At 36.3% G+C, this 27,242-nt stretch overlaps 1 protein-coding gene and 1 non-coding gene across 10 annotated transcripts in view; both read right to left on the reverse strand.

Annotated features, from left to right (window-relative positions):
• The window catches only part of LOC131164783 (methylmalonate-semialdehyde dehydrogenase [acylating], mitochondrial-like), a 119,731-nt gene that overhangs the window by 22,151 nt on the left and 70,338 nt on the right, over window positions 1-27,242 (reverse strand). For all 9 annotated transcript variants that reach the window (XM_058122227.1, XM_058122225.1, XM_058122222.1 and 6 more), the window contains one exon: window positions 27,240-27,242. This exon is cut by the window's right edge and continues 149 nt beyond it. In XM_058122227.1, the coding sequence (XP_057978210.1) occupies window positions 27,240-27,242 (3 nt within the window). The remainder of the gene's footprint in view (window positions 1-27,239) is intronic.
• On the reverse strand, window positions 3,154-3,260 carry LOC131165172 (U6 spliceosomal RNA). The gene has a single exon (XR_009139491.1). It is a non-coding gene; the product is annotated as a U6 spliceosomal RNA (small nuclear RNA).

The raw sequence follows: 27,242 nt of genomic DNA on the forward strand, positions 1-27,242 counted from the left end.
GACTAATATATTACAAATTAAATACATCTATGTTTTGTATGAAGTGGAAAAGTCGTAAAATAGTATGTGCATCAAACATGCTTGTAAGATAATGTACACTAAACATATTCAGTTAATGCAAATGAAATTCATAAATCATTTAAAAATTATTTATTATACAAATATTGATAATTTAGACATGAATGGTTAAATAAAATATTACTATAAGTTTATTTTTTCATATAATTTCAAAAGCACTTAAGATAACCTTTTGTTTCAATAAAATAAATTAAAAGAGAAATTTCACTTCACTCTTGAATCCCTCATTTGAATTTTGACAAAATTTCATTGCATAATTAAAATTTCGACAAATTTCACTAAAATTTTGAGGTTTCGATAAATTTCGGATGATTCGTTGAGATTTCGACGGAAATGATGCAAGAGGGAAATTGACTGCCATTTCGATTTCAAGGGTGACAGAAATCGGAAATTTCGACGGAAATTTCGACAATTTCGTGGAAATTTAAGACCATGATACTATCCAACACTTAAACAAAGTCTAGTGGACGAAACAAGAGCTAAAATTCAGGTCGTATCTCTTGTAGTGGACCAAAACTCCCAACTTCTTCCACATCACCCAGATGATGGAAGAAGTGAGAGCCTAACTAATCCACATAAGTTGTGCGGACAATCACAACAAATTCTGAAGAAGTGTTCAAAGCTGCTTTGGATGAATCCAAAGTTCTATGTTAACCTTCCATTTAAGAAAAATGAAGACATAAACCCAACAAACACAAGCCACAAAGGAATGAATCCAGAACGCTACTCATTGGCCCAAAGTGAATTATCCCAACTGCAAGAAGAAAGACTATTAGCCCACTAAGTCACAATGGGCTTGTTATACTTCCTATGTCAACAAAAGGGTCGAGTAGACGAGAGGTAAGCTCAAACTAGTCATTAATTATCAGGCCCTTAACTACTTCCTTGTAGATGATAAATTTCCATTACCGAATCGGGCCAGCCCGTTTCCATAACTATTGGAGGCCCAGATCTTCTCAAAGTTTGATCTAAAAGTGGGCTTCTGCAATTGGGTATCCATCTGGAAGATAGGCACAAGACAACATTTTGTATCCCCAACTTCCATTATCAATGGACAGTCATGCCATTTGAGCTTATAGTGGCCCCATTTATCTTCCAAAAGACAATGATCAAGATATTCCAGCCTATCCTTCATCATGCCTTGATCTATATTGATGATATCCTCTTTTTTTCAAAGGATATGGCATCCCATCCAAGGCTTCTAAATCAATTTAAGGAGATAATCACACACTATGGGATTATGTTGTCTGAAAAGAGCATGATCATCAGGGTTGAAGCTATTGACTTCCTTAGGATAAAAATTAGACAAGGAAAATATGAATTACAACCACATATTGGGACACAACTCAGTAGTTTCCCGGACAATCAGATGACGACAAAGCAATTGCAGTATTTTCTTGGTATAGTCAATTACATAGCAAATCGTGTCGCAAAGTTGGCAGCCTACACAACACCACTCCATCAACTATTGAAAAAGAAAGATGTGCCCCTTTGGGAACCCAAACACACAGAGGCTGTAAAGTTGCTTAAAGATATGACCGCTCCAAATTCCTGATAAAAACAAAAGAATATTAAAAATTAATGCAAGTGATAATCACCGGGGTGTAGCCTTAATTGAAGAAAAGAATGATGAGACTAGACCTATCTATGGCTACAAGAGTGTAACATTAAAAGAATCTGAACTACACTATTACTCCACATTCAAAGAGATCATGGCAATAAAAAGAGGAATTGAAAAGTTTGAATTCCATCTAATTGGATATATCTTTAAAATTGAGATCATGGTTATCAAAATCCCAACCTGGATTACATGGTTCTACTATCCTATTGGTCACTGTTCATCTCAGAGGTGAAATCCAAACATATGAGGGAGATATATATGCTAATATCTTCCCTACATGAGAAAGGATGCATAGCTTCAAAGAAAATCCATTCGTAGATCCACACCCAGCAGTGCCCCATTGGGTCGAAATAAGAAAAAGCACGTGCTATCTCAACAATGTTGATCCAAAAAAACTGCCACAAGATCTGTTCAACATGGTGCATTACTAGGACGATGAATGAGCCAAAAACAGTCATTACTCTATCTTGTTCCCTCATTTCTACAAAACTTACTTAACAAATAGGCTCACTCTTTACTATGTAGACCAGACAAGCAACAATGGGACCATTGATGACCTGGAAATAATGGTATGTTATCCTACTAAAGAAGAGGAGTATAAGGCAAGTAACATATGATCTCAAATGCATGTCAAGCACCAACTTTATCTTTCTTTACACCACTGTATTGCCTTTTTCATTGTCTTTGTAAGCTTTATATAAAGTCAATTGTGTTAACTGGTTTCAAGAAGTCCATTTGACTTATTAGTTGTAGGAGGGGATTAGATGAAAGCAAATTATAAGGGATATGCTAAAACATATACAACATAAGTTTTGGGGCAAAGAGGGGGGAAAAAATAGGATGGGACATGCTGACCCCAGGTATGACACCTGGCAGCACTACAAACCAGCAACAGCCACCTAGCAGCTCTAAAAACCAGCAGTCGACACCTAGCATGCAGATGGCAACACTGCAGGACCCTTGTTGCTTTTTTCCACGAGCTGCTGCAGTCCTACCATAATTCCAGCATAGAAGAAGACACTTGGCATGCAGCTGGCAGCAAGTAGCTGCTGTCTTAACCTTTTCAGCAATCCAGAGCAGCCTCCACACAGAGAAGAATAACACAAACTCTTACTGTAAACCCTAGTTCTAGAGAGAGAGAGAGAGAGAGAGAGAGAGAGAGAGAGAGAGAGAGAGAGAGAGAGAGAGAACTCAGTAGAAAATTAAGGAAATTCATAGAGAAATTTAAACTAAGTTTGAAGAAGCTAACAATCAAGGTAGGTGTTCTTAATTTTCATTTATTCACCTAGGGATTTTGGGTATTCAAAGGAAATAAAGGTAGAAACTCGCATAGAGTTGAATCCTAATAAGGTAGATTAAAGCTTGTTATTTCTAACTACTTGATATGGCTGCATTTATGTTTCCTTTGGTTATCATAGCTGCATATTTTGTTTAGTTGGGAAATTTTCATGTGAAAAAGATTGGACCATTTCTCGATTTGTGTGCATCATACTTGTGTAGGGGCCATGCTAATCTTCTCCATGCTTATGCATGCATATAAGAAATCACATGTTGAAGTGTTGAAATCCTTATTTGAATAAGGGTAAATTAAGAATGTCTATTGAGCTCGTGATTGGTCACCCTATTCCTTAATAATTTCAAGTTCGAAACTGAAGGAGAGCCCCACTTATTAAGGTCTCCAAAAGACTGCCATTTTTGACATGTATTACAGGTTGGCATGAAGACGATTAGGGATACTAAGCATCTATTCCGTTAGCAGTTATGTATGAAGCATCTATTCCATTGGCAGTTATGTATGTAGACTAGGAAGTGTGAAAAAAATATTATAAGTACAACCCAATGGAAAGAGCTTGTCATTGAAAGTAAAATGTTTTTAGCTGCTTTATGAAATATATGTATCTATCTTGTGTTTTCAACAAATATTCACTCCTAATTGGTTTCTAAGTTGCTTTCAAAGGATGGTTTAGCAAAATAAATTCTAGCCTAAGCCTAGTGCATCCATCAAATTTTAGATGGAGTCATAGCCGGTCATGTGCCGAAAACAGGGATGTGATATTACCTCCCTTAAATGTACAATATCCAATAGTACAACCTTGATCATCAAACGAGTCAGCCCAATATGCTTCGAAGTATCCTATGATTTCATAATTTCTATTATGATACCATAGAATCCTACAAACAACATCCCAGTGTTGTTGTTTGGGATTTCCATAAACTCACACGCCACCCCCACTACAAAAGATATATCAGGTCTAGTGGTAGTCAAGTAGATCAACTAGCCAATCAACTGCCTATTTCTACATTTGCCTTCAAAGTCCAGTCTAGCATCGTTAGACAACTTCACATTGGGATCCATAAGAGTATCAACTAGTTTAGCTTGAAAAATTCAATCACACTTTGCCAATCATTGAGATAGATTTAGCCCTTTCCTACACTACACAGTCTCAATACCAAGTGAGTAACGTTGAGTATGTGCCCAAGTCCTTGATTTGAAATTTTTCTTGAAGCCATTGCTTAACTTATGCAATCCTTCTGCAAGTAAAGCCAAATGCAAAGATCACCAGATTAAATTTGTCAAACCAAGCTCAAGGAGACTACTCAAGATCATAAAAGACCTTAAAGCTACATACTTTATGATCCTTCTCATATGCAACAAACGCAAGAGGTTGCTCCACGCGTTCCTCTTTCTACAAATCTCCATACAAGAAGGCATTCTTCGCATCATGTAAGGACCAATCAATATTAATACATGAATAGAATTTAGTTAAGAAATAAGAGAAAAGGTCTCAAAATAATCAATACCATATGTTTGGGTGTACCCTTTGGCAACCAATCAAGCCTTAAGTCGTTCAATAGTCATTTAAAGATTTTGATGGCGTAAACCCAACACCTAACCAACTCCTTAATAGGAGGAAGAACCACCAAGTCACGTGTCCTATGTGGTCAAGGTATCCATTTCTACATCCATTGCATGCTTCCATCCAAAGGTTAGCAAGCGCTTCAACATATGAGGAAGGGATAGAAAAAATGGAAATAGACAAAGGCAAAAGAATGCATACGACTAGGAAGGTGAAGTAGTAAAACATAATGAGCGATATGGTATGCAACTAAGAACTGTTGAGTAAATGTTCAAGTACCTTTCCTATGAGCCATGGGCAAATGCAAGTCAATGTGGGATGGATCTCCAAAATCAGAAGTCAATACAGTGATGGACAGAAGAGGTGGTACATGGTGGTAATTGTCAACGGAACAGCAAACAGCAAAAGATTTCTTTCCTTATTTCAGCTCACAATTATTTCCTTATTTCTCCATTCATTATTTTGTACAGTGAGCATATATTTAGTTTACATGTATAGGGCTTGACAAATTATAGTTTACATGTATAGGGCTAGAATCATGCTAGAACTTATTTACTTTCCATGTATAGCATTCTTGTAAAGTCTATATATAATATACAGAACTCAAGGCCAAACTATTCGGCCATTCACACAATACTTCAACATGGTATCAGAGCCTACCGATTGCTAATTTTTTTTCCCATCGAATTTTTTTTTTTTTTGTCTACTTGGTTTCGGAGGTGTCTCTCGTTTCTGTGGCTGTTGTGGGTCTATTCTGTTCTGGAATTTTTCGGTTCTCTGTTTTTTTGGTATTTCTATGGCTGAGTGGCTGTCAGAACAGCTTTCTGTTGCTGTTCTGGTGCTTCTCTATCCTTGTGACTCTCGCCACAGCAGTTTTATTTTGGTTTGCAATTTATTTTAGTGCAGGGAGGTTGATCAGAACAGCTTTCTGTTGCTGTTTCTGGTCCTCTGTCCTTGTGATTCTCGGCACAGCAGATTTCTTGGTTCAAGATTTAATTTTTTGTGCAGGAAGGATGATCTTGGTTCTTTCTGTTGCTGGTTCTGGTGCTGCTCTGCCCTTGTGATTCTCAGCATATCAGGTTTCTGGTGCTTCTCTGTCCTTATGATTCTCGGCACAGCAGATTTCTTGGTTCAAGATTTAATTTTTTAGTGCAGAAAGGATGATCTTGGTTCTTTCTGTTGCAGGTTCTGGTGCTTCTCTGCCCTTGTGATTCTCGGCACAGCAGGTTTCTTGGTTCAAGATTTTTCTTTTTTTTTTTGTGCAGGCAGGTTGATCTTGGTTTTCTTTGTACCTGTGTTGATTTATTTTTGGGCTTCTCAATTTTTCTGGTAGTATTTTTCTTTTGGCAGAGTCTTTTTTTTTGGCTTCTAGATTTTCTCCTTTATTTAGCATGGACTCCGCACCTGTGTGTGCCAAGTTTATGGGCAACAATTATTCTACGTGGGCTTTTCAATTTGAACTTTTCCTAAAGGGAAAAGATCTTTGGGGTCATATTAATGGCATGGATTGTGCACCCAATACTAATAAATCCAAAGATTCAGTGGCTTGTCCTTCATGGGCTGTGCTTGATGCCAAGGATTTAGCGGCTCATCCTTCATGGGCTGTGCTTGATGCTCGGATTATGTCTTGGCTTCTTGGTTTGGTTGAGCCACATATTGTCCCCAAATTGCGACCTCATCGTACCGCTCAATCCAAGTGGACTTATTTAAAAACAGTATATCATCAAGATAATAGTGCCCATCGTTTTCAATTAGAGCATGCGATTGCCATGTTTCAACATGAGAATCGTTCCATCCAAGGCTATTTTTTGGCGTTTTTGACTCTTTGGAACGAATATTCTGATCTGGTTACCGTGAATGTTCCTGTTGCCTCTCTTCCCATTAATCAACGTCTTCACGAGACTAGTCGTCGTGATCAGTTTCTTATGAAACTACGCTCCCAAGTATGAATATGTTCGCTCTTCTCTGCTTAATCGCTCTCCTGTTCCTTCTCTTGGTGTTTGTTTTGGTGAGTTACTTTGTGAAGAACAACGGATTAGTACTCAAGTTACTCTGGCACAATATCATCGTAGTTCAGGGTCCGTCCCTGTGGCTTATGTTGCTCAACGACGAGGACCGCCAGCGCATCCTAGCACCTTGCAGTACTTTTTTTGCAAAGAATTTGGGCATATCACTACTAATTGTTCCAAAAATACTGCTCTTATTGCAATAACAAGGGTCACATTATCAAAGACTGTCGTATTCGCCCGCAGAATCGTCAGGCCCAGGCATTACAGACTTCTGTTATTGTACCCCCCACAATGACTTTTGCGGCCCCTGGCTCTTCTTTAGGTGACTTCTCTATTCCTGCGTCTCCTACAGCGAATTACTGCACACTCGAAATGGTACAACAGATTCTAATTTCGACATCATCAGCAATGGGGCTCCAAGGTTACAATTCTACTAAACTTCGGTATGTGGACTCGAGTGCCTCCAATCACATGACGAATAATCCCGCTACCATGTGTCATGTTCGGCCCTACACTAGTCAATCTGCTATTCAGACTGCCAATGGTAGTTCTTTACCAATAGCTGCTGTCGGAGATGCCTCTTCCAAGTTCATTGATTTGTTTCTTGCTCCTTAGCTTTCTACGAATCTTATTTATGTTGGTTAATTAGTTGATAACAAATGTGCTATTAAATTTTTCGTGATGGTTGTGTTGTGTAGGACCAGGTAACGGGGGAGCCGATTGCGAAGGAACCTAAAGTGGGGCGCTTGTTTCCACTACTTTTGCCTGCTCCAACACTTTTTCAAGTTTCTTTTATTAAATCTTTTGCTTGTAATAATGTTTCAGATCTTAGTATGGTGTGGCATTGTCGTTTAGGCCATCCCAATACTCAGATCTTATCTCATGTATTGAACTTTGGTTTAGTTGGTAATAAAGAGCATTCTTCTTTATCTATTGAGTGTGCTTCTTGCAAACTTGGTAAAAGCAAAAATCTTCCCTTCCCTTTGCATGCTAGTAGAGCTTCTCAGTGCTTTGATCTTATCCATAGTGTTAGCCTTAGTGGTTACATGATCTAAATTGTCATATTTTGATGACAACAACCCATTAGTGGTTCTAGGTAAACTAATCTTTGCATATCAAGCTATGACAGGTAAAAACTCAAATACAAAGATCAAGTAAACTCTTAACAGGTTAGACATCATCAAAAAGGGGGAGATTGTTAGCCTTAGTGGCTACATAATCATATTTAATGTATTTTAATGATATTAACCTATTTGTAGTTCCAAGTTTAACCTATCTTTGTAGATCAAGTTAGTACAGATACAAGTGACAAATACATGAAGGTACTGGATCAAATGCAAAGATCGGACCGAGTGGACGTTCAAGTAGAAAAGATCAAGGTGGACACTCACTCGGAAGAACTCAAGCACATCCAACAAAGTCATAGTATATAATAGGGAGTGTTTTGAGATAGGAACTACTGTTACTCTTGCGATATTGTTTCATGCAAGATCATTGACCAAAAGTTGAGCAAATGCATTTCATATTAGGTTATAAGCATATAGGATATCACTAAACTCTTAGAACAAAACTTAATGAGTTTTCAAAGAACAAAAACAAAGAGTTTATACAAATGTCCTATACTTGCCATGTTTTCATAAAGGACAAGCTTTAAACAATCCTAGTGTTGTAAAACTTTTATGTACTTGATCCCGGTTAGGTTAAAACTATTTTTATGCACCACTCAATTTCCTCTCTCAAATTTCCTAAACACCCTTCAACATTTGGACCATAACTTTTGCAAGAAGACTCCAAAAAGGGCGATCATGGTATCTACGGAAAGCTAAGAAAAAATCCCACAATTTTCATGTTGAAAACTTTCACAGATGGGAAGGTTTCGATAATGAACAAATAGGGTCAAATAGTCGACGGTTTGGGGTAAACAGTGGACTATTTGGGGAAAACAATCGACGGTTTGGGGTAAATAGTCGACGATTTGCGTTGGGATTCCAGCCCTAACGGCTAGTTTTCAAAGTAAACAATTAGTATATTAGCCCAACAGCCATAAAACGGCTAGTAACCCAATTTTCCTATAAATACAAGTCCAAAGGCTTGTTTAAACATTGATCTTCATAGTTATATATCATTTGTAAGCACACTTCAATTAGTTCATCATATTTGTGCTCAACTTCTCTCTTGCTCCTTAATCTTAGTGTGACATATTACTTTGAGAGAGATTGTGTGAGGATTTGATTGTATCAAATATCAACTCATTCAAGGAGCATCTGTATTTGTAATTGTTTTCTTCCATTTGTTGTAAAAGGGTTCTTGGTGAACCGAATTGCAAGGGTTCTTAGTGAACCTTGCGGAAAGGCTCTTGGTGAGCAACAAAGATTTGTTCCCGCGTGTAAAGGCTCTTGGTGAGCGAAAGGGATTTGTTCCCATGGTGTAAAGGCTTCTCCGCCAGTGAAGGAGTTGTGTTAGTGGATTGTGGAAACCTTGGGTGTAACACAAGGGGTGGATGTAGGCAAGGGGCCGAACCACGTTAACATCGGTGTTGAGCTTTTCTTCCCTTCTCTTTAATTTATGTCTTATGCATGATTTATATCTTATTTATTGTGATATAATCTTTTGCATCTTGCCAAGATTTTACATTTTGTAGAGAAAAGCAAAAATACGCAAAAGAGTCCATTCACCCCCCCCCCCCTTTCTCTAGACTTGACTCTAGGGCCAACAAGTGGTATCAGAGCAAGGCGCTTGCATTATCGGAGTAACTTCCAAAGCGGAAAGATCAAATGGTGTATATGGTGAACACCTCTTCTTCCCTAGGACAATCCATAAACAAAGTACCAGAGTTCGATGGCACCAACTACTCCTCGTGGAAAAATCGAATGTTCATCTTCATTCAATCATATGATTTGGATTTGTGGAAGATCATCTCAAATGAAGACAATGAAGACTTCTCATTCACAAAGAAAAATGACAAGAATGAAGATATTCTGAAAATGAGAATGGAGCTATCATCAAGCGAAAAGAGGTTAGTAGAACTCATTTTTAAGCAAGAAATTGTCTTAATTGTGCTTTAAATGATAATGAGTATAGTTGTATTTGCGGATGTGAAACGACAAAAGAAATGTGGGATATGCTTCAAAACATCTATAGAGACACATCTCAAGATAAACAATAAAAAATATGCATGCTAGTTAGAGAATATGAGATGTTTAGAATAAATGAAGGTGAAGAAATTTCATCCATGATCACTCGGTTCACAAACCTCATAGACAACTTAAAAGCACTAGGTAGAACTTATTCATTAGAAGATTATATTCAAAAAGTTCTCCAAACTTTACCTGAGACATCATTGACCATTGAAGAATCACAAAACCTAGAGAAGCCTGAGAAAGAAATAGGTTTTGCCTTTGATTCATCTAGTGTTACTCACCAAGGCATAGTAGAAGAAGATGAAGATAGTGAGGATGATATAGCGCTCTTTACAAGAAAACTTAAGAAACTCTTAGTAAGAGAAGGCAGCAAATAGGAAGAGAAGAATCAAGCAATAATAGCATAGAATGCTGTATTTGCAATAACACTGGGCACGACATGGTAAATTGCCCTCTAAATCAAAATGAAGGGAATGTTCTAAATGGGGATCATAATGCCATGAATGGTTCTACTTGGGATGAAATCGATGGATTATCCACCGATGATGAAATAGAGAAAAAAGCACATTCTTGCTTCATGGCAGACGAACAAGAAGAGGAAGTAAGTTCTGATGAGGATGATCATGGTCCCTCTTATGATAAATTAAGGATCACATGCACTAAAATATATGATGAATTAGTTGTGATAAAAAAAAGGAACAAAAATCTAAAGGAACAATTGTCAAAATGCAAACTAAAGGAACCTTATCTTTGTTGCCCCCTAAAAGAAGAAAATATTTCCCTGAAAATGAAATTTGAGGAGCTCACCTCAAATGCTCAAAAAGAACATGAAATTTTTCAAGAAATAGGAAATTTGAAAAATCAAATTGAAAATGTTCTAAAAGAAAATATTCTCTTGAAAAGGAAAGATGAAGATCATGCTAAAACTATTGACAAATTCACAAGAGGAAAAGAAAACCATAATAAATCCTAAGGAGTAAAAAGAAATCATCTTTACAAAAAGAATTTAAGTTATGGTTCCGCTTATAAATCACATGGTTATGCCTCATCAAGAAAAAATAGGGTTAATGGGACAAAACCTTCACATGCAAACAAAACTTGCTTGTATGGTGAAAAAAAAGGGCACATTCGTTACTCTTGCCCTTTTAGAGGTGCCAGAGGCAAAGCAAGGAAGCTAGAATAGGTAGTTAAGAAAATCAACCCCTTAGGACCCAAGGAAGAATGGGTACCTAAACAAATTACCAAATCTTGTTAAACTATTGCTTCCTTAGAATCTAGGATTAGAAAATAGGATTTAGTTATAGTTAAACATACCTAGGTTAAAAGGGATTGTGATGACTAAGTAAGTTTGTATAGTGCAAAATTGGAAACATTTGTCACAATAGCACTCAAACTATAAAATCCCAATTTACGCATAATAACTATTTGATTACTACGCTAAGGACTTTAGAAAATTAAGCCAATATGATGAGCTCAAATGATAAAATCCAATATGATATTTTAGCTTAATATATCCTTGTTGATTGTTTTATCTCCTCTGTAAGTATTGGCTATAGTTTTTGGGATAAAGTAGCATGCACATCCTCACAAGCTCTATACTTAGGCTTGTTCTTTAGGACTAGAAAGGAATGAAAACAATATTTGCCTTCGTGAGACATTAGTCTTCATAAGATATCATTCCTCCAAAATGCACAAGGTAAAGGGACTCAACTAGTCTATTTTTGGGTGAAGATAAAAAACCTGTGTTTTTTATATGAATAACTTAGGTTTTGGATAGAGGTTCAAAAGCATGCTTTAGTAAGTAAATCCATCTCTTATGGACAAGAGATGTCTTCCTTAGTTATATAATTTTGATGATTTGGATACATAGTAATTATATCTAAAGTATAGCATATTTTATCCTTTACATAAGCATTGAGTTTTAGGGGAGTTATTCATGACATCATAAGTACTGTGTATCATCCAACCTTAAACTCATCTTGGAACATTGACATTGAATGCTTGATCCAAATTCAAGGGCATTCAAAATGAAAATTCAGTCATCACAAATAATACAACAAAACCCTACTAGTAAAAACTTTCTAGCAATAGTCTACTAGTGCTTACCAAAAGATATCCCATTAGGATCAATTAGAAGTATCTACTAGGAATTCTTATTTTCATCTATATTGAATCAAGATGGAGTATTCCCTCTATGCTTGACCTATGGGAAATTTCTTAACCATTGTTAATGAAAAGGCATTCTCTTCCATAAGCAAAGACTTACCAAATCAGGATCAATTTGATAAAGAAATAAGTAATGTTATTTTCTTGCTCAAATTGTGAGCATATTTTTAGTTTTAAGGGTACCTTCCCATTAGTGGCGAATTAGGAGAACATGTCTCCTATTACCAAGAGCATTGCTCAAATAAAACTTCGTATTCTCCTAAAATGCTCATTGCCAAAAAGCAAGGACACACTTATCATGCTTCAATCACAAGCATGAACTCTATGAAAAAAAGTCTACTTTTGATTACTTTGGAATCAAGTACTGATTTGAAAAATAGCTCTTGAGCTATACTCAACCTAATGAGCATCCCTTGCCAAGGAATACATGGCCCATCATTTGGATGCTGACCGGGAAAACAATACCGAAGTAATTCAGAGAGAGATTATCTTAACATAGGAATTATCTACCTCTTATCTAAAATTCACAGTGTCGAGATATTTGCTCAACAAAAGCTTCAAGCGCTCAACAAAATGCTTAGGAAAATTCAATATCATATATTCTGCTATGCTTATATAGACATATCCTAGAGCTGCTAACTTGCCACATAACTTAACATCTCTTACCGTTAGATGAAAATTTGTCCTCTACAGCGGCAATAATGGAAGCCTCTGAGTGCCAAGTGATGAACAGACTAGATCTTATCCTTAACTCACTTGAATTAGGTTAAGTGTCGCTTTAAGAATCAAATAAGAAACTTTTTAGGATGAAAAGAAACTTTTTAGAACCTTATACTCATTCGTGCCAAACGTTGAATAGACAGGAAATTCATCTTATCAAAATCTCAAAGCAATAATAGGTTCTTTAAATAAACATTCATGATTGATCAAGAACCTATTTACCCACACTCAACCATGAGCATCAATGTGTTTGTGCAATGCGATTAATTGTCGAGCATGCACCAATTTATGGATGATTCAAAAAGAAGAAAAATTTCTCATTATACTCTTATTTATTCATTGTTGAAGTATCCCTTGTAAGAGTATCTATTCATTACTACCGTTGAGAGTTCCACTTATAAGTACTCAATCAATTGTTGCTTAATCAATTACAATCATATAATTCTTAATTTTAAATATTATTCATTATTCATAAAGTATGGAATTAATCATGGAAGCCAATCTAGTAAAATTGATGGTTTGGTTCTGCACCAAACCGTCAATAGTTTCAAAGGAAACCACAACAGGTTGACGTTTTGGTTCAGCACATACTCGCCTCACCAACATGTAAACTAGTCTTAAAAAGCTTTTAGGGCATTTTAATCTAAATGAATAGCTCCTCTCTTTTTGATGATGATCAAAGGGGGAGAATAAGGTTGGTGTTGTATATTGGGTGCTATAGGTGAGTGTACTATGAACAAATTTGTGTAGTGTTTCTTAAACGATTATAAATGGAAGTTCATATTTGTTGCTAAATGTATTGAGTGTTACAGCTCCAAAGAATATGAAATATAGAGTTAAATGATTTTATTATGCCTTATATGCATATAGTAAGGGGGAGTAAAATTTCATCTTATTCAAACAATATGCATAAATTAAGGGGGAGCTTAAAATAATATCTTGTAAGAACACAAATGGTTTGCCATCATAAAAAAGGGGGAGATTGTTAGCCTTAGTGGCTACATGACCCAAATTGTCATATTTTGATAGGATAACAACCCATTAGTGGTTCTAGGTAAACTAATCTTTGTATATCAAGTTACGATAGGTACAAACTCAAATGCAAATATCAAGTAAACTCTTAACAGGTTAGACATCATCAAAAAGGAGGAAATTGTTAGCCTTAGTGGCAACATAATCATATTTAATGTATTTTGATGATATTAACCTATTTGTAGTTCCAACTTTAACCTATCTTTGCAGATCAAGTTAGTACAAGTACAAGTGACAAATACATAAAGGTACTGGATCAAATACAAAGATCAGACAGAGTGGACGATGGAGTAGGAAAGATCAAGGTGGACACTCACTCGGAAGGACTCAAGCACATCCAACAAAGTCATAGTATAATAGGGAGTGTTTTGAGGTAGGAACCAATGTAACTCTTGCAATATTGTTTCACGCAAGATCATTGAGCAAAAGTTAAGCAAATGCATTTCATATTAGGTTATAGGTATATAGGATATCACTAAACTCTTAGAAAAAAACTTAATGAGTTTTCAAAGGACAAAAACAAAGAGTTTATACAAATGTCCTATACTTGCCTTGTTTTCATAAGGGACAAGCTTTAAACAATCCTAGTGTTGTAAATCTTTTATACACTTGATCTCGGTTGGGTTAAAACTATTTTTATGCACCACTCAAATTTCTCTCTCAAATTTCCTAAACACCCTTTAGTATTTGGAGCATAACTTTTGCTAGAAGACTCCAAAAAGGGCGATCTTGGTATCTACGGAAAGCTGAGAAAAAATCTCACAACTTTCATGTTGAAGACTTTCATAGATAAGAAGGTTTCGATAATGAACAATTAGGGTCAAATAGTCGACTATTTGGGGTAAACAGTCGACGGTTTGCGTCGGGATTCCAGCCCCAACGGCTAGTTTTCAAAATAAACAATTAATATATTAGCCCAAAGGCCATAAAACGACTAGTAACCCAAGTTGCCTATAAATAAGTCCAAAGGCTTGTTTAAAAATTGATTTTAATAGTTATATATCATTTGCAAGCACACTTCAATTAGTTCATCATATTTGTGCTCAACTTCTCTCTTGCTCCTTAATCTTAGTGTGATATATTACTTTGAGAGAGATTATGTGAGGATTTGATTGTATCAAATATTAGCACATTCAAGGAGCATCTGTATTTGTAATTTTTTCTTCCATTTGTTGTAAAAGGGTTCTTGGTGAACTAGATTGCAAGGGTTCTTGGTGAACCTTGTGGAAAGGCTCTTGGTAAGCAACAGAGATTTGTTCCCGTGTGTAAAGGCTCTTCGTGAGTGAAAGGGATTTGTTCCCATGGTGTAAAGGCCTCTCCACCGGTGAAGGTGTTTTGTTAGTGGATTGTGGAAACCTTGGGTGTGACTCAAGGCGTGGACGTAGGCAAGGGGCCGAACCACGTTAACATCAGTGTTGAGCTTTTCTTCCCTTCTCTTTAATTTATTTCTTGTGCATGATTTATATTTTATTTATTGTGATATAATCATTTGAATCTTGCCAAGATTTTACATTTTGTATAGAAAAGCGAATATACGCAAAAGAGTCCATTCCCCCCCCCCCCCCCCCAAAAAAAAAAAACTCGACTCTAGGGCAAACACAGTGATGTTTGGGGACCTTCCCCGGTTAGTTCACATGAATAATTTAAATACTATGTGACTTTCATTGATTATCATAGCATATTTACGTGGGTCTACTTTCTTCTCTCTAAATCTAAGGTTTTTCATACTTTCACTGAGTTTTTAGCATATGTTGACAAACAATTTTCTGCTTCTATTAAGACATTACGCAGAGATTCTGGTGGTGAATATGTGTCTACTGAGTTTCAAGAATTTTTGGCTTCTAAAGGTATTATTCATCAACATTCATGTACCGCTACTCCCCAATAGAACCGAGTAGCCGAATGCAAAAATCGTCATCTCCTACATGTGGTACGTACTCTCTTGCTAGAATCCTTTGTTCCATCCTTGTTTTGGGTTGAGGCTCTGAAAACTGCTACTTTCTTGATTAATCGTTTACCTTCTCAAGTCCTACTCATGGAGTCTCCCTATTTCTACTTATTTTCTAAGCAACGTAGTTACAATAGCCTCCGTACCTTTGGTTGTGTATGTTTTGTTCATTTACCTCCTCATGAGCGACATAAATTGTCTGCTTAATCTGTTTGATGTGCATTCTTGGGATATAATGTGACAAAAGGGATTTTTTTGCTGTGATCCTACATTACATCGTACACGCATTTCTAGGAATGTTATTTTCTTTGAAAATCAACATTTCTTTCCCATGTCCTTTGTACCCTCCTCTTCTACTGTGATTCTCCCCTTCTTTGAGGAGTAGTTCTTGGATAATCATCAAGTTAGTTCTCGTTTTAAACCAAGTATTGTATAAACGCGGCGCTCCCGCCCAACATCTTTTCCGGTGGCTCATCCAATATCTGATCCTACCACGCTCCAGATTCAGTCAGTTGCAGCACCTCCAGAGCCTTTGGTACGTCACTCTTCTTGAGTGTTTGTACCCCCGGATAGGTATGGGTTTCCCTCTTCCAATTCTGGCAATTATGTTTCAGCTCTTACTGTTGCATTGTCCAATTTAGATATTCGCACATCCTACTCACACACTACCAAGCATGATTGTTGGTGACAAGCTATGCAGGAAAAAATTGCCGCTCTAGAGGCCAATTACACCTGGGACATTGAGCCTTGTCCTCCCACCATTGTTCCTCTAGGTTTTAAATGGGTTTACTCAGTCAAGGTCCGATCTGATGGAAGTCTGGATCGTTACAAAGCTCGCCTTGTTGCACTTGGGAATAATTAGGAATATGGTGTCAATTATAAAGAGACCTTTGCTCCTGTGCTAAGATGACTACTGTTCGTACGATTCTTGCTATTGCTGCTTCCAGTGATTGGCCACTACATCAAATGGATGTCAAGAATGCTTTTCTTCATGGGAATCTTAAAGAGTGTATTTATATGAAGCCACACCCGGGCTTGTTTCCCTCTCCGACTTCACATGTATGCAAGCTTCGTTGCTTTTTTTATGGTCTCAAACAAGCTAAGAGGGCCTGATTTGATAAATTCTGCACCACTTTATTACAATTTTCATTCAAGCAGAGCAAGTATGACACTTCATTGTTTCTTCGAAAATCAAACACGGGTATTGTTGTTCTTTTGGTTCATGTTGATGATATTGTGATTACTGGTTCCGATTATGATTTACTTGCTCAACTCAAGATTCATCTCTTAGAGTCCTTTCATATGAAAGATCTTGTGTCTCTCACATATTTTCTAGGTCTTGAGGTGAATTGTAGTCCCTCTGGTATTTCACTCAATCAACATAAGTATGCTAGTGACTTGGTGGCTACAACTGGCCTTCAGGAGGGTACTTCTGTTCATACTCCCATGGAATTAAATGTCAAGCTTCGCAGAGAGGAGGGCGACTTACTTGCTAATCCTAGTTTATACCGAAAGTTGGCAAGTAGTCTTGTCTATCTCACCATTACTAGATTGGACATTTCTTTTGTTGTACAGCAAGTCAGTCAGTTTCTTCAGACTCCTCATCATCTTCATTTGGCTGCTGTCTGTAGGATCATACGCTATGTTCATGGCACTTCTGCCCATGGTTTATTCTTCCCTGCAGGCAATTCTACTCGCTTTGCTGCTTATAGCAATGCTAATTGGGCTGGTTGTGCTGATACATGTCACTCCACCACTGGTTGGTGCGTGTTCTTAGGTGATGCATTGATCTCTTGGAAGAGTAAGAAGCAAGACAGAGCTTCCAAGTCATTGACAGAATCTGAATACCGGGCGATGTCTCTTGCTTGTTCTGAAATTATTTGGCTTCAAGGTTTGCTTGCTGAGCTATATTTTTCTGAGACCGATCTGACAACTCTACATGTTGATAATACGAGTGCTATCCAAATCACAGCCAATCATGTCTATCATGAGCACATGAAGCATATTGAAGTCAATTGTTACTCTATCCGTGAAGCATTTGAAGCTTGTGTTATCACTCTTCCACAAATTTTCACTAAATTACAAATTGTTGATATCTTCACCAAGGCTCTCACTCGTCATCGACATTGCTTCCTAAGTTGAAAATTAATGCTTGTTGATCAACCCGCATCAATTTGATGGGGACTGTCAATGGAACAGTAAACAACAAAAGATTTATTTCCTTATTTCAGCCCACAATTATTTCCTTATTTCTCCATTCATTATTTTGTACAGTGAGCATATATTTAGTTTACATGTATAGGGCTTGACAAATTATAGTTTACATGTATAAGGCGAGAATCATGCTAGAACTTATTTACCTTTCATGTATAGCATTCTTGTAAAGTCTATATATAATATACAGAACTCAAGGCCAAACTATTCGGCCATTCACACAATACTTTGACAGTAATGATGTCTATGCTTACTTTTTGTCACTCATAAATGTTCATTTGTTTGTCTAGGTTAATAACTAATGGATTTGGAAGAGTACAACATTTCTCTAGAGAAATAAAGGTAAGAATAGGAGGATCAACACAGGAGGGATCATACTTCATTGGACTCAAAATAGATTCATCTAAGGAGGGCCCGATGCTAAAGAAATAAGATGCCCCTAAAAAAAGATGACATTGGCACTAATTTATTTCTAGCAGTGGGGATCATAACATCTATTGTTGGCTTTTTGAGTCTGATCCCTATTTTGATGCTGACAAACCACCAGTATCTTATGTGTGCTTTTAGTGTGTGAACAGGTTTTCATTTCAGCATGAACATAAGATACTGGAAAATGGAAGCCAAGACGGGAATTAAAGCGTACACACAACTTGGCATATCCCATGAAGAAAGAGCAAAAGACGAAGACATTTATTGTATTTGTATTGCATTTAACTGTTTATCTTTGGTTTGTAATAATGCATACATCTGCATGATATGGATTGTATGCTCAGATGGCCGTAGAATGACCTTAGGGATCACCTTCCATCAACCTTCGGTCGACTGACGCCGGATTTTTGGGTTAACTCAAAACGACCTTAGAAAGACCCTAAGTCCTTGCACAAGCACTTAGGAAAATCCCTACTATCATATATGCAATCAGGGGAAATCTATATTTAAAAACAGGACTTAGAACCTAAAATGATAAAGCTTCGGGCGACCGAACCATGGCGTTGAAAACGCCTCGGTCGACCAAACGAGTGGAAAGTCAAATTGTTGACCTGTCTTCGGGCGACCAAATCAAAATGAATTGAGTGTTCTCGGTCGACCGAACTTTTAATGCTGACTTTTCCACCTGCCCCGGGCGCCCGAACTTCACATTCAAATTCACCTCAGGCGACCGAATGTTGAAGTTTGACAGATTGAAATTCTGATCAGGCGACCGAACCTCAAGCAGGTTGGAAAATCGCCTTGTTCAGCCACCCAAACTTGTCCTTGGGCACATGAACATGAAAAATACACTTTTCTTCATGTGTCTGTTTGGGCGACCGAATCTCTCGAGTTGCCATATTTTTACCATAGGTGATTAAGGGTAATTGGGGTTAAAATTCAATTAAACTTTTTCAAAATTCCCAATAGGTCCCTAACGGTCATAATTTTTAGAAAAACTATAAGTACCCCTTCATTTGTCAAAATTAGTAACTTTGATTAGAAAATATTTTCTCTCCAATATTTTTAACCTCTTGTTTATCAAAGTTCCCACTACTTAATTTTTAATTGCAAAAACTATTTTTTTTTTGTGCAAATCTTTTACTCTCCAAAACTCTTTTTCCTTTTATTCATTTCAAAAATTATTTTAAAAGAGAGCATATTTGTTTTGGGCATTTATTTTTAGATCACTTACTCTTACATATACTTTGATTTCTCAAAAACAATTTTTGAGAGTAAGCTTGAAATTTTCTCCGATTATTTCATTGAAAAATATTTTTGGTAGAAATATTCATTTTAGGTTAAATATTTGAAATATTCATTATATATATTTTGTTCAAATATTTCGAAAATATTATTTAGAAAAGCACCCTTTCTCTACTGAACATTATTTCATATCATATTAGAGAGTGCATTTATTTGAGCTTAAACGTGTACATCTTAACTTGTATTTTCAAAAGCATTATTTGTACAAAAATGATTTTAATGTATCGGTTGGGTTCAGCCCGGAATTGAACTGGTGAGTCTCAGCCCCGTAAGTGAAACCAGTTGAGTTCAGCCCAGAATTGAACTAGGGAGTCTCAGTCCCATAAGTGAGACCGGTTCGGTTCAGCCTAAAAATTGAACTGGGGTTTTCCTCGCCCCGTAAAGAGAGGATGTAAACGGCTTCTGCTCCGCCTGTTTAAGTGAGCATGGATAGTGTAATGAGGGGTATGCCCAAGGCGGGGACGTAGGCCGATTTGACCGAACCTCGATAACAAATATCGTGTGTTCCTCTCTCCCTATATCATTTACTTTCCGCACTGTAATTTCCATATGTTATGTTTGTCCATTTACAATTATAATTATTTGCATGCACACATTCATTTAAATGAGATATGCTGCATGTGTATGTTCGCACTCATAGTTTTATTATTTACATACACGTCATTATGTTGAATGGGATATGATATGTGGTGAATCAGCGCGAATGTTTAAATTAGCGAAAAAGTTTTAAATGTCCAATTCACCCCCCCCCCTCTTGGTATCACACCAATTCCAACATCTATAACATTTTTGAGTTCTCAAGTACCCATAAAGACACATTTAATAGCCTACGGAGTAAGGACATAATTTGTCTTGACCAATATAAGGAACATGAACAAAATATGAACACCCAAAGAAAAAAGGCGCATGGATGTCTCTAGGTACAAAATAAAGAAGGGAATTTGTCCCCTTAGAACAATGGAGGGCATCTGAGTAGAAAGGAGGCAATAGGAAGAGAATTAGTCTAAAAGGTTTAGGAACATACATATGAAGGAGTATAGACAATGTTATCTCAAGTAAATGTCCTTTTCTTTTTTCAATGTTCAGCTTCTTTATTGGGGTATGCATACATGATTTTTGATGAATAATCCCTTTGGCCATGAAGCTCATTTTGAAGCAAATTCAAGTGCACCATCAGGTCGAAAATTTTGAATACCAATGCCAAATTGAGGAGCCATTTGTTATTACTATAAAAAATTATGAAAAAGAAAACTAAAAACCAAACACTAGCGACTTGTTTAATTTATATTTCAAAAACCAAAAAAAATTAAAAGCTAGAATAACAAAATGGCCATTTTTGTCCTTAAATCAAATAATAATTAAAAAATATGATTAAAATAATAAAAGTACAAAATAATACAAATTAAAATACTATACTTAATTATAATATTTCAAAATTCTTAACAAAACAATCTTATTAAACATGACAATTAAAAAATAGTAAAAATATTTCTGTAAATGGATTTTAATATTTTTTATAATTTTTTTTGGAAAATTTATAGAAATTTTTATATTAATTATATTTTAAATACATATGATCCTTTTATTTTAATTTTAATTAAAAAAGTATGCATAAAATGAATGATTTAATCTAAAAAAACTAATTGTTGATATTAAAATATTATGGCAGCAAGTTGCTAAAACAATTGAAAACCATAAAATCAGGTTTTCAATTTTTCCGCAAACAACTAAAAACTGACAGCAAAAAGTAGAAAACTTGAACTAAAAAAATGCATGTTGATAATCAGCTTCTTCACTCTACATAAAAAATAACAAAAAACAGAAAACATAAACCAAACAAACCATGAGGTTTTAATTCGAGTAAAATTGAGTAAATACTCTCAAAAATAAAAATAAAAAAATGTCTTTTTAACAGGTAATATATGAAAAAAAAAATATCATCCACAAAGGACATAAAATATTGATGATGAGTAAAGTTGTTGACTCTACATGGGCCCCAAATATTTGAAAACAATGATCTACCATGAGAATTGATTTTAGAAGGAAAAGATGTCCTAATATGTTTTCCACTCAAAACAAGAAATATACTTGAACATTGGGAAAAAAAAAAGATCAAAAGAAGCACCATGAGTAGAAATTAAGGAAACAATATGACAAGAACTAGATCTACCACCATTATATTGAAATAGAACAAAGCATCCTTCTCAAGCCCTCCACCAATCCTTTTGTTTGTTTAGAGATGTTGAATAATACAATGAGAAGGATAGAAGTTCATTGAGCAATTATGATATATAGTTAACACCATGAGTAGAAATTGAGGAAATAGTATGACAAGAACTAAATCTACCACCGCTATGTCAAAAAAACATAAGGGTTCCTTCTCAAGCACCTTTTCCAATTCTCTTTTTCATCTAGAGATCTTGAATAACAAAAACAGAAAGGAAAGAAGGTCATAGAAAAATTATGATATTTAGTCAATTGACTAACTGATGACACGTTCAAAGGAAATTTAGGTGCATATAACTTAGAGGAAAGAGGAATATAAGGAAATGAAAACATATTTGCCATAGCTAGAAACTAGAGTAATTGAACCACCAGCAAGTGTAACCTTAAAGTGTAAAGTAGTAGGTTTCAAGGACTCAAATAAATTAGGACTACATGTCGTATGTGAGGAGGCACCAAAATCAATAACCAGCAATGGGAAGCTGAAAAAGCAAGAATTTCAACTGTTCTTGAATGGGCCACTATTGCATTAGGCATAGAAAATTGAGTTTAGAGTTGTTGAACCATGCAAACAAGATTGTTGTACTCCTCTTAATACACAATTGATGAACTCAACTCCCTAGTGAAGTGACTTGAAGTTTCAACACTGGAATCACCCTTGGCAAGATACTTGCTGATCCAAGTCGACTTCCCAAGGAGATCCCAAGAGCTATCAACAATATGGTTTTCTTTGCCACAATGTGTGTGCAAGTGCAAGAATTGCCATGATGAACCCCTCGCACTGATACACTACCTCGCTGTCCTCATCATTTAACACTTCTCCTACTGCAATTGGAGGCAATGATAGCCATGGCTCACAAGAAGAAGCTTAAGAAAAGGACTAAGACCCATATTTGGTGATCTGTTGGATTATAGCATATGCTTTACTCATGGATGGTATGGATTTGCTGACAAGAATCTAATCATGGATGAGTTAAAGCTCAAGACTCAACTGAGACAAAAACTTGGTGGCCAAAAACTCTATCCTTTGCCTCAACATCGGGACTGGTTGATAGATGTTGAGTTCCTCCCTCACACCCTTCAAAGTGCTATAATACTCACTAGTGGACTTACCTTCTTGATCATTTTGAAAAACTTCTCATATAGGGAAAAGGCATAAGTTTGATTTTTATCTTGTGAGAAGCTTTCAAGAAAGGCATCCCGTACGGCGTCAGTTTTCCTATGAAACATCATGTTCACAACAAGTCATGGCTCCATGCTATTGTACAACCACACAAGAAAAATGTCATTTTCTTTCATCCATTTTATAATCCTAGGAGTCTAGAGATGGAGGAGAACGCAAAAAATACTTGGACTTCCCTTTCATGTATACACATGCACCGCTTGAGACAACAAGTAGTTTGAGGATCCAACCAATTTGATGATTGTGATAAAAAAGGGCAGCCCAGAGCACAAAGCTCCCGCGTATGTGGGGTCCGGGGAAGGGGCAGACCACAATGGGTCTATAGTATGCAGCCTTACCTTGCATTTTTGCAAGAGGCTGTTTCCACGTCTCAAACCCATGACCTCCAGGTCACACGATGACAACCTTACCATTGCGCCTAAACTCCCCTTCAATTTGATGATTGTGATCTATATGTTAAATGTATCAGCCAAAGTTGTCTCTGTAGGGATCATGAAAACCACCTGCTAGCCACCATACACCACATTTAGCACTCATACATGTACTAGAAATGAATAACCCAGCAACAATATAAAATCAAGCAAAACATGTCACATCCCTATTTTTGGCACGTGACCTGCTGTGACTCCATTTAAAATCCAATGGAGGCACCACGCCTATTGGAAAAAATTTTGTTTTGTAAAACCATCAATTGAAAGCAAGTAAGAAGCTAGTTAAGAAAGAGTATTCCTTAAATTACAAGATACATGCATATGTTTCATAATGCAACCAAAAAAAAAATTACTTTCATTGACAAGCTCTTTACATTGGGCTGTACTTCATATACAACATTTTTCCACACTCCCTAGATTAAAATATGTTCACCATCAAACATAAGCTTTACGTCTTCCCACCAACCTGTAGTACATGCCAAAATGTGGGGGCTTTTCCAGTCAATGAACCTAAAATTGTTATAGAAGTAGTTATCTATAAAAAAAATTGTTGTAGACGTTGGTAGACATTCTTAAGCCCCCTATTCATACAAGGATTTCAATATTTTAAGATATGATTTCTGCATATGCATGCATAATCATATTGTGCATGAACACACTCTTTAATCTATGCAATCTCTTCATCTAGAGTTACCATCACAAGATATCAACATCATTTCAACATAATACCGTTGTCTTAAACAAGTGTAAATTTTCATCTCAAACAAGTGCCGATTTCCAGCTTGGCCAACCACCGCTTAACATGGAAATAACTTCCAGAGGTTTAGGGCCTTCCCCCTACCTGCTCAAATCCCACAATATCACAGCCACAAACAACACAAAGTGCCAACTATTTTACACAATAGCAATTCAATAGATGTACAAGTGTACAACACCAAAGCTATGCCATGGAAAGTAAAAACCATCCTTACGAGATGAATATTTATCACATGAAAATTTCCCAATTAAACAAAACATGCAGCTATGATAACGTCCATGCAAGTGATGCAACCATATCGAGTAATTAGAAATAACAAACTTAAAATATCCTCATTAGGATTCAATATCATGCAAGTTTCTACCCCTATTTCCTTTGAATACTCAAAATCCCTTGATGAATAAATGAAAATATAGATCATCTACCTTGATTTTCAGCTTCTCCAATTTATTTAACTTTCCTCCGAATTTTGTGTAATTTCTCCTGATTTCCCTTTCCTACAGAGTTTACTCCCATTTCCTTCCTTGTTCTCCCTTGAACTAAGATTTACAGCACAAGTATGGTATTTTGTGTTTTGTTGCTGCTCTGCACAGCTGGAACAGATTAAGACAGCAACTACTTGTTGTCAGCTGCCTGCCAAGTGTCCTCTTCTAGGATGGAAACACGGCAGGACAGCAGCAGCTGGTGGCAACAAGGGTCCTGCAGTGTGCCACCTGTGTTCTAGGTGTCTGCTGCTGGCGTGCATCGCTCCACAGCTACTGATCTGCATTGCTGCAGGTGCTACCAGGTGCCACACCTGGTTTAGGATGCCCCTGCTTAGTTTTTTTTCCCCCTTCTCCTAGTCTGCTCCAACTCCCGTGTTATTATGTTTTGGCAGGTGCCTTCTTAGTTTCCTTTCATTTTCGCCCCTCCTACCACTAATAAACTAAAATGATATTTCCAATATAAATTAACATTTCTTAATTAATGCAAAAAACATGGTTAGTATCAACACATACGATACAAAAGCAAAGAATCAACCATGTAAATTTATGGAAGAAATTTAAATTAGCATTGCTTAAAGGCACGAAGCAGCACATCAGAACTTCAAAGATTCAGAAATTCAAGAGGCAGCTGTAACCACAAAACTGAAGTTACAATCCAACGGGGAATTACTTGAACATGCAGAAGACAACAACCACTGCAGGCACTTAATAAACAACATGGTAGCACAGCAGCTGCAGGCATTATGCCTGGCAGCAACTAGAATTGAGTGCAGGCAAGAACAGCGCATCGAGTCATTGAGCACTGATCAAATAAAGAACTGATATGCAAGCAATCAATCATGAACACATGCAGCATTGAAATAGCATCATCATGCCACATCCTTTCAGTGAACATCAGAACAGCTGCAGTATGCCAAAATAGGGTAACTGACTTCACATCAAAAAACCACCATGAACAAACACAGCATCTTAACAAGGATGCTGTACAGCTTAGTCGAGATGAGAAGTGTCCCTCAATGCTCAAACCAAACAGAAACTCAGATTTGACTACTGATTAGGGGAAGATAAAGAGGAAAAAATGAAAAACAGAGTGTCTAAAAACAACTCAGGTAAATCAGATTTAAAGGAGATTAATGATCTGATACGAGAGAAAAAGAGGGGAAGAAAAGAAGAATAAAAGAAGAGAAAAAAGAGGCAGCAGTTTTCCTGGAGCATATGTACAGCTCCAGCCTCGAGGTGTACCCTTGTATATATTAATAATAATAATAAATTAAGGACAAAATATCCTCATTTACACAACCTAATTCCTAAAATAGTATATTCTCTTCTAGCATAACATGGAATGAACAAGGAATGACTATTCCCTTGGTTCACTATGGGAATGTCTATTCCAATCCTATTTCATGTTGGATGAAATAAGTTGAATGGCATAAAATTTTAGATGAGTTGGATTTTTGTAAATTATTATACCCATATATAGTTTCTGTTCTATTCACCCCCAAATCCATTCCATAAACCAAACATAACCTAAGCTCTCAAAGTCTATCTTGTCTTTATTAAAACCTAGGAATTAGGGTCGACAATGCATGTCAATCTGTAAAAAAAACTCACAATTCATTTGTAATTTTTGTAAAAATTTCCACACATCACCTTTTATAGTGGATGGTGGCTTTGGATGGCTGTTGCAACTTGGTAATAACTGGTTGATAAACAATAGGGGAATACTCATGTACATGTATATAATCTAGCAACAGGTAACCAAGCTACAACTAAACAATTCAGACCTAAATATCACAACATCAATACGACAAAAAAAAACTCTTAATCATCCTATTGTATACTTCAACAAATGTTTTGTTCTAGTCTCAGTATAGTATCTTAGCCAAATGAATTTTATCCCAATCAGAATTCAGATTTTCAAACTTTTTTACAAAAAAAAAAAAATTAGGAACCTCAAATTTTTAGAACAATATAATATCCAAAAGAGAGATGATATATTTTGTTTATTTTAACTCTAAAAGACTTTCAAAAATAAGGTAAGGCCTTTGTGGATGAGTTGGGCTTAACTTGGATCCAAGTAGATCTGATGAATAAAGGTCACACTGATTACTGAATCTTGAACCATACAATTCAGACCGAGAATCATGTGATTACAGTAAGATTACATAATCCACTGTTAGCTCACTTCAATTCTCCTAGCAAACATCATGATTCTGACAAAAATTCTGGGAACCTATATTAGCTTATGGCTTATGCAACCAATACAACCATTAGTTCACTGACATGAGAGCTTATATTCCTAGAGAAACAAAACATGATCATTTGAATAGTGGGAAGAAGGTGTTCGCTGTTTGGTATGATGTACTTAAAACACATACACAAAATACAAGCTTTTGGTTAGATGGCATCCCTAGTGCTTGATGGAATAATATGGGACAAATGTGGGTGAAAAGAAGCTTCTTCTTGTAGCTGTCACAGATTGTATATACTTAAGAAGGAACCAAATCAAATTAGAAACATTAACTAAAAGCTTTAAATCTTCATTTTCAAAGAATTTTGGTTATGCTGAACTCAAAAAATACAAAAAGAGAAAAATCAGAAAAAATGAACAGAACAGAAAAGGAAGCCAAAGCGTAATACCAT

This window comes from Malania oleifera, chromosome 9, assembly GCF_029873635.1.
Source record: "Malania oleifera isolate guangnan ecotype guangnan chromosome 9, ASM2987363v1, whole genome shotgun sequence".
In the NCBI taxonomy this organism is placed as follows: Eukaryota; Viridiplantae; Streptophyta; class Magnoliopsida; order Santalales; family Ximeniaceae; genus Malania; species Malania oleifera.